Source organism: Aythya marila (genome assembly GCF_965140915.1).
Source record: "Aythya marila genome assembly, chromosome: 28".
In the NCBI taxonomy this organism is placed as follows: domain Eukaryota; kingdom Metazoa; phylum Chordata; class Aves; order Anseriformes; family Anatidae; genus Aythya; species Aythya marila.
This window is the reverse complement of record NC_139069.1, coordinates 1,522,438-1,529,891: the sequence shown is the minus strand read 5'-3', so window position 1 is coordinate 1,529,891 and position 7,454 is coordinate 1,522,438. Positions and strand designations below refer to the sequence as shown.

At 52.0% G+C, this 7,454-nt stretch overlaps 1 protein-coding gene across 1 annotated transcript; it reads right to left on the bottom strand.

The window, feature by feature from the left end:
- Positions 1–3,894: 3,894 nt before the first annotated feature.
- Positions 3,895–4,830, bottom strand: LOC309888231 (olfactory receptor 14C36-like; the record flags this gene model as incomplete). The annotated part of the gene is made up of 1 exon (XM_082780468.1): positions 3,895–4,830. One exon carries the CDS (start codon positions 4,828–4,830, stop codon positions 3,895–3,897), a length of 936 nt encoding a protein of 311 aa, XP_082636594.1.
- Between the last annotated feature and the right edge of the window lie 2,624 nt (positions 4,831–7,454).

Here is a 7,454-nt window from a genome sequence, read left to right as displayed (position 1 = left end):
GTCTTTTCTGTGGCTGCAGATGCAGTGCCCATGTGCAGGGGTGCAGAGGAAAAGAGTCACGGCCCAGTAGTCCAGCCCTAGAGCACCAGGACTTGGGGCATGCAGAGCTGCTCTCCTGCCACTGCCACCCTCTCCTGCTGAGCCCTGCTGGTGGTGTAAGGCCTGGCTGCTCCTGGAGCTTGGTCCAGTGCTGCTGTGTGGCCATGCTGGGACTGCAGGCCAAAGTGCAAGAGCTGAATGCAGCTCTGTGATGTGCTTCCTTGAGCCTCCGGGGTCCCTGTGCCCATTCCTCATGCTGTGGGGCATCTTAGAGGAGGGCGATGCACTGCAATGCTGAGGTGTCTCCCAGCCTCTGCCAGTGGCTGCAGTAGCCAGAGGGACCCTGCAAGTGCTGCAGTGCACTGCCTGTGTGTGTGCAAGGCAGACACTCGTGTCTCTGAACCCAGTGTGGATGAGCAGTGCATGAGATCAGTTCAGATGTTGGCACCTCACAGACTCCTGACATTTCTCTGTGCAGAACTCCAGTAATTACCCAGCGTTCCCATGAGATTTCTGTCACCCTCCTTGTACAGGTTCATTGCAAATGCCTCTCTCTGACTTAACACATTACCCTGCTCTTTGGACTGGTGGTGACTGCAAACTGCTGTCTGTTGGTGACAGCCTTCAGTAAGGGCAGATTATGCCTGACAAACCTGGTGGCCTTCTACGATGGGCACTAATGGAGAGGGGAAGAGCAACTCACATCATGAACCTTGACTTGTGCAAATCATGTGACACTGTGCCACGCGATATCCTTGTCTCTCAATTGGAGAGACATGGATGTGATGGATGGATCACCTGGTGGGTGAGGAATGGCTGGATGGTCACCCTCAAGGAGCTGGAGTCTACAGCTCAATGTCCAAGTGGAAATCAGTAAAGAGTGCTGTTCCTCAGGGGTCAGTATTGGGACCAGCACTGTTTAACACTTTGTCAGTGATGTGGACAGTGTGACTGAGTGTAATCTCAGCGAGTGTGCTGATGACACCAAGCTGGGTGGTGTAGTCGACACACAGGAGGGAAGGGATGATATGCAGATGGACCCAGACAGGCTTGAGAGATTTTCCTGTGCGAACCTCATGAGGTTCACAGAGGCCAAATGCAAGGTTCTGCAGCTGGACTGGGGCATTCCCAAGCACAAATACTGTGGAGAATGGGTAGAGAGCAGCTCTAAGGAGAAGGACGTGGGGTGCTGGTGGATGAGAAGCTCAACCTGTGCCAGCAATGTCAGTTCACAGCCCAGAAAGAAAACTGTATTATGGGCTGCATCAAAGAAGTTTGGCCCAAAGCTTGAGAGAGGTGATTCTCTTCCTCAGCTCTGCTCTTCGGAGACCGCTCCTGGATTACTGCATTCAGCTCTGGGGCCCCAAACTCAAGAAGGACATGGAAGTATTAGAAGGAGTCTAGAAGAGGCTGGAAATATGATAGAGAGGCTGTGGCAATTTTTCCATGAAGACTGGCTGAGAAAGCTGGTTCTCTTCAGCCTGGAGAGACCCTATAGCAGCCTTCCAGTACCTAAAGGGGGCCTTTAGGTAATGTTTTAAAATCAAGAGAGGGTACTTTAAAATTAATTATAAGGAAGACACTCTTTCCTTTGGGGGTAGTGGTCAGTGGAACAGGTTGCCCAGAGAAGTTGTGTCAACCCATCCCTTGCCCCTTCAAGGCCAGAAGCCTCCTGTGTCAAACCACGATGGACACCCCCCCTGCAAAGTTGCTGTTTAACCTCATCTTTCCTGCATGGGGCCTCCTCTGCACCACAAAGCCCAGTCCCAGGTCCCACTTTGCCACAAGCACTCTGCAAGGTCGCTACAGGGCCTAACTCTACCATGTCCTGCCCTGGCTCTGCCATCCCGCTGGGCAGGGGAGAGGGTGACAACAGCAAAGGGATGCGTTTGGGTGTGGAATGTGGGGCCTGGCAGAGACAAAGAGTCAAGGGAGAGGACAGGGCGAGGCAGCAAAGGCAGCACAAGCTGTGGAGTTGTTGAGGGGCCACATTTGTGCGAGGAGCCTAGGTGGGCAGCAGCTGACAGGAGGAGAGGGTGATACTGTAAAAGCCACTCAAAGTAACTCTCTAAGACTCAAATAGAAGTTTTAGAAAGCAGGCGTTCTATTATTGAGATGCTGGATGCACAGGAGATCACTGACCTGGTGTGCTTACAGAACTGTAAGCCCTCCCTCTCTGGGATGGGGGAGAGAAACGGGAAAGTGAAGCCGGTGAGTTGAGATAAAGACAGTTTATTAAGACAGGAAAATAATAATAACAATTACAATAATAACAATAATGATGATAATAGTACTACTGCTAATAATGTGTACAAACAAGTGATGCACAATGCAATTGCTCACCACCCGCTGAACAATGCCCAGCCTAACCCCGAGCAGTCCAGCCCTCCCCCCCATGGCTAGCCACCCCTATATATTGTTTAGCATGACGTCAGATGGTATGGAATACCCCTTTGGCCAGTTTGGGTCAGTTGTCCTGGGTCTGTCCCCTCCCAGCTCCCGCTGCACCTCCAGCCTGCCCGTTGGCAGGACAGAGTGAGAAGCTGAGATGTCCTTGGCTTGGTGTAAGCACTGCTCTGCAACAATTAAACATCAGCGTCTTACCAGCACTCTTCTCATCCTAAGCCAAACCATAGCATTCTACAAGGTACTAGGAAGAAAATTACCTCTGTCCTAACTGAAACCAGGACATATATCATAGAATCACAGAATCATAGAATCATAGAATATCCTGAGTTGGAAGGGACCCTTAAGGATCATCAAGTCCAACTCTTGACACCGCACAGGTCTACCCAAAAGTTCAGACCATGTGACTAAGTGCACAGTCCAATCTCTTCTTAAATTCAGACAGGCTCGGTGCAGTGACCACTTCCCTGGGGAGCCTGTTCCAGTGTGCAACCACCCTCTCTGTGAAGAACCCCCTCCTGACGTCCAGCCTAAATTTCCCCTGCCTCAGCTTAACCCCGTTCCCGCGGGTCCTGTCACTGGTGTTAATGGAGAAAAGGTCTCCTGCCTCTCGACACCCCCTTACGAGGAAGTTGTAGACTGTGATGAGGTCTCCCCTCAGCCTCCTCTTCTCCAGGCTGAACAGGCCCAGTGACCTCAGCCGTTCCTCGTACGTCTTCCCCTCCAGGCCTTTCACCGTCTTCGTAGCCCTCCTCTGGACACTCTCCAACAGTTTCATGTCCTTTTTATACTGTGGTGCCCAGAACTGCACACAGTACTCGAGGTGAGGCCGCACCAGCGCAGAGTAGAGCGGGACAATCACCTCCCTTGACCTACTAGCAATGCCATGCTTGATGCACCCCAGGACATGGTTGGCCCTCCTGGCTGCCAGGGCAGACTGCTGGCTCATATTCAACTTGCTGTCTACCACGACCCCCAGATCCCTCTCTTCTAGGCTGCTATCCACCCTTTATACCACATAATTTATGTTATGCTAACATTACACTCCCTACCAGACCACGTTCTGCTGCTGGCCATGGCCATGGCTCCAGGCAAGCAGCAGCCCCGACCCAAAGGCAGCAGAGAGGCAGAGCCCAGCGGGCAGTGAGGGGCAGCCCCGAGGGCCACCGGGGCGGCTCCTGCATGTGGCAGCTTCGCTCTTGGCCCTGAGCCCCTCCAGAGGAGATCAGAAGAGAGGGATACTGACACCAATGAATTTCTGATGGCTTCTTTATTGTTTTTATTTACACTGGAGGACTAGTACTACGGGTAGATTAGATGATTTGCTCAAAGTAAAGAAATTAATTAACAGGCAGGATGCTAAGAATAATATTAGTGAAATAATGATAAAAATGAAATGACACAAATAACAGTAATTTCAAATAATTATGATTATATATTATAACTATATTATTGATGCTTAAGAAGCATGCATAGGAACAGTCTCCTCACTCCATACTTTAGGTCCTTGTTTCTCATGCTGTAGATGAGGGGGTTCAGTGCTGGAGGTACCACTGAGTACAGAAATGCCAGCACCAGGTCCACGGATGGGGAGAAGACAGAGGGGGGCTTCAGGTAAGCAAACATGCCAGTGCTAACCATCAGGGAGACCACAGCCAGGTGAGGGAGGCACATGGAAAAGGCTTTGTGCTTGCTCTGCTCAGAGGGCATCCTCAGCACTGCCCTGAAGATTTGCACATAGGACAGCACAATGAAAACAAAACAACCAAAGCCTAAAAAAACACTAAACACAAGAGACAAAACTTCCCTGAGGTAGGCATCTGAGCAGGAGAGCTTGAGGATCTGGGGGATTTCACAGAAGAACTGGTCTACAGCATTGCCTTGGCAGAGGGGCAGGGAAAATGTGTTGGCCGTGTGCAGGACAGCATCAAGAAAGCCACTGCCCCAGGCAGCTGCTGCCATCTGGGCACAAGCTCTGCTGCCCACGAGGCTCCAGTAGTGCAGGGGCTTGCAGATGGCAACGTAGCGGTCGTAGGCCATGACGGTGAGAAGGGAATACTCTGCTCCAACCAGGAAAACTAAAAGGAAGACCTGTGCAGCACAGCCTTGATAGGAGATGGCCCTGGTGTCCCAGAGGGCATTGGCCATGGCTTTGGGCAGAGTGGTGGAGATGCAGCCCAGGTCGAGGAGGGCGAGGTTGAGGAGGAAGAAGTACATGGGGGTGTGGAGGCGGTGGTGGCAGGCTACGGCGCTGAGGATGAGGCCGTTGCCCAGGAGGGCAGCCAGGTAGATGCCCAGGAAGAGCGCGAAGTGCAGGAGCTGCAGCTCGCGCGTGTCTGCGAATGGCAGCAGGAGGAACTCGCTCACAGAGCTGATGTTGGGCATTTTCTGACATTCTCTGTTGGAGAGAAAAAGGTAGAACAAAGTTAGAACTGATTTGGATGAGGAAAACCTATTACAAGTCTTACAGAACCCCCAAACAGAGCCTCTCTCTTTGCAGCAGAACCTTTCTGCAGCTCTCCTGCTTGAGTTGTGGCTGGTGCTGGCTGAGTGGCATGGAGAGCAGGGGCTGCTGTGGGCTGCAGAGGAGTCCTACCTGCAGCAGGAGGGAATCAGGAACATGGGGGAAACTCAAGTTCAGTCTACTTGTTAGGTCAATGAGTTTGCGGCATTTTCTTGCAAACAACGCATCTGAATGCAGAGCAGAGCTGCATTTAGAGCAGTGTTTTACTTGCTTTAATGTTATTCGGTTGCCCCTGTAATGCTTAGGTGAATTATTGGATAGTTGAACTCTGTGACTTTTCATGCGTGCTCCTGGTGAAATCTTGCGGATGCCAGGAGGCAAAAGGACTGTTCCTTGGTGAAGACTGAGCAGAGCAGATCTGCCCAGCAGTGAGCTTGGGCACGAGAAGAAACTGGAGACAGCTGAGAGCAGAGAAGCCCGACTCAAAATGCAGATGGACAGAATGCTCACCTTATCTCCAGATGTGTGATCAGGATCTCATCTCTTCCCTCCTAGATAGGAGTGCAGAAGCCTCAAACCAGCTGCCCACAGACAGCCAGCAGCACAGACATGGCCTTAGCAAGGAGGTGTCTTCTCCTTCAGGCACCTGGATAACACAAGGATGCCACAAGAGAGCTGCATCCTGCTGGAGAGCAGCCTGCAGCCCAGGAGGATGCCCCACAGACAGAGCTGGATATCTGAAAGCTGGAGTGTGCCAATATCCCAGCTGCACCCCTGTAGGGTCTGGAGGACGCTTGACCACCCCTGTCTTATCTGATCAGGGATAGCAAGGTAATGACACTCCAAGGGGCTTCTGCCAGACTTCCTCACCTCGCGCTGCAACCCAGCAGGACTCTCAAAGCCTACTGCATTGCCCACTGCCCTCCCAGAAACAACACCCAGCAAGAGGAGACCCTTCCAGGACCTGCTGCATGGCCCTGCAGCCAGACCCTTACCTTGTCAAGGGCTGTGCATGTTTCTCCTGCAGGCAGCTCTCAGCATCCTCCCACTGCCAACTGCCTCCAAGCCCTCTTTCCTTCTCTTCTCTTCTCTCCTCTCCTCTGCCAGAACCAGCTGTGGTCAGAGCTTCCAGCTCTGCTGCGCTGTGCAGAGGAGCTGCTCCTGGGCACAGCTGTCTCTCTGCTTCATGGGACTTTCTGAAATGTGTTTTATCTGTCCCACAAGACCGACCCAGCTCAATAACAGAGGCCCAGCCCAAGGCATTGGAATCACCCCTCTGGGGGCTTTGCTGATGAGCCCACGAGGAGTCAATTAGGCTCTGGTGCTTTAATGATTAGCAGTCTCCTCAAAAACTTCAGTGGCAGAGACAATAGCCATAGCCATGGACCCAAATATCTCATAACGCAGCTCTGTAGGAAGCTTCCCTGGTTCCTTGTGAGAAGGCACCACTGCTTGTATGGCATCAGCATTGTGAAAACCACTCCTGAAGTAGGCATCCCAACCCAGCAGGCTCCTTGCGGCCTCTCAGCCAACCAGACACAAGTCACCTCAGCAGCAGCTTCCAAGCCAGGGGCCTGCTGCTGGCCTTGCAGCTTCTTGGCTAGACACAGCCAAGCCTTGTGCCTGCTGCTGTGCAGTCATGGACTCAAGCAGAAGGGACAGGACAACCCATATGGGGGCCTTCTTTCTGTCTGCCTACTCCTGGCTCTGGAGGCAGAGGGGATCCCCCAGTCAGCATGCCAAGCAGGTGCCTTCTGCTGGCCTAGCAGGGCCACTGCCAGAAGTCAGCCCAAAAGTGCAGCTCCCAGGGAGAAGGCAAGGCTGACCTGCCACCTCCAGACACAAGTGACCTCACAGTCCCTTTCCGTGACACGTTCCTGCTGCTGGCCTATCAAGTGCAGAGACAGAAGTGACCTCACAGTCCCTGCCACAGTCACATTCCTCATGCTGGGGCAGGAGATGCTGAGGCAGAGCTGAGCTCATCAGAGCATTCCCACCAATCTCCTCCTTGTGGCCCACAAGCTGATCAGATCAGGGTGAGCAAGAGACTAAAGATAAAGGCAAATGGTTATAGGCTGTGTTTTAGCTTGAAGGGACCCTTTGACGTCAGGCATAAGAATAGTGGATTCCTGTCAGGGTGTGGAGTAGCATTTAGGCTTGGGGGTAAATGACACTGGCTAAAATAGGGGAATGGCTTTACATGACTGTTTTAAGCCAGCATTACAGCAGAATCAATATTGCCTGAATGTTCGAACCTCACAGAAATCATTCATTTCTGCTGGCCAAACTCCTCTTCCCTCCCTCAAATCTCATATCTCTCCTGGCCAGGCTTCTCCTGACTTCCCCATATCAGTCATCTTCATATGGGCAGCTTTCTAATGGTTTTCATGATCTCAGAGTATCTGTCTCATATCTTTTGGCTACTCCTTTCTTGAGACTGACGTGGCACCTAAGTCAGGATGGAAAATAACACACAGGCTGTAGGTGAACCCTGTACAATGTGCCCAGCAGCTCTTCTACCACCCTAAAAATTTTGTTTCCTGCC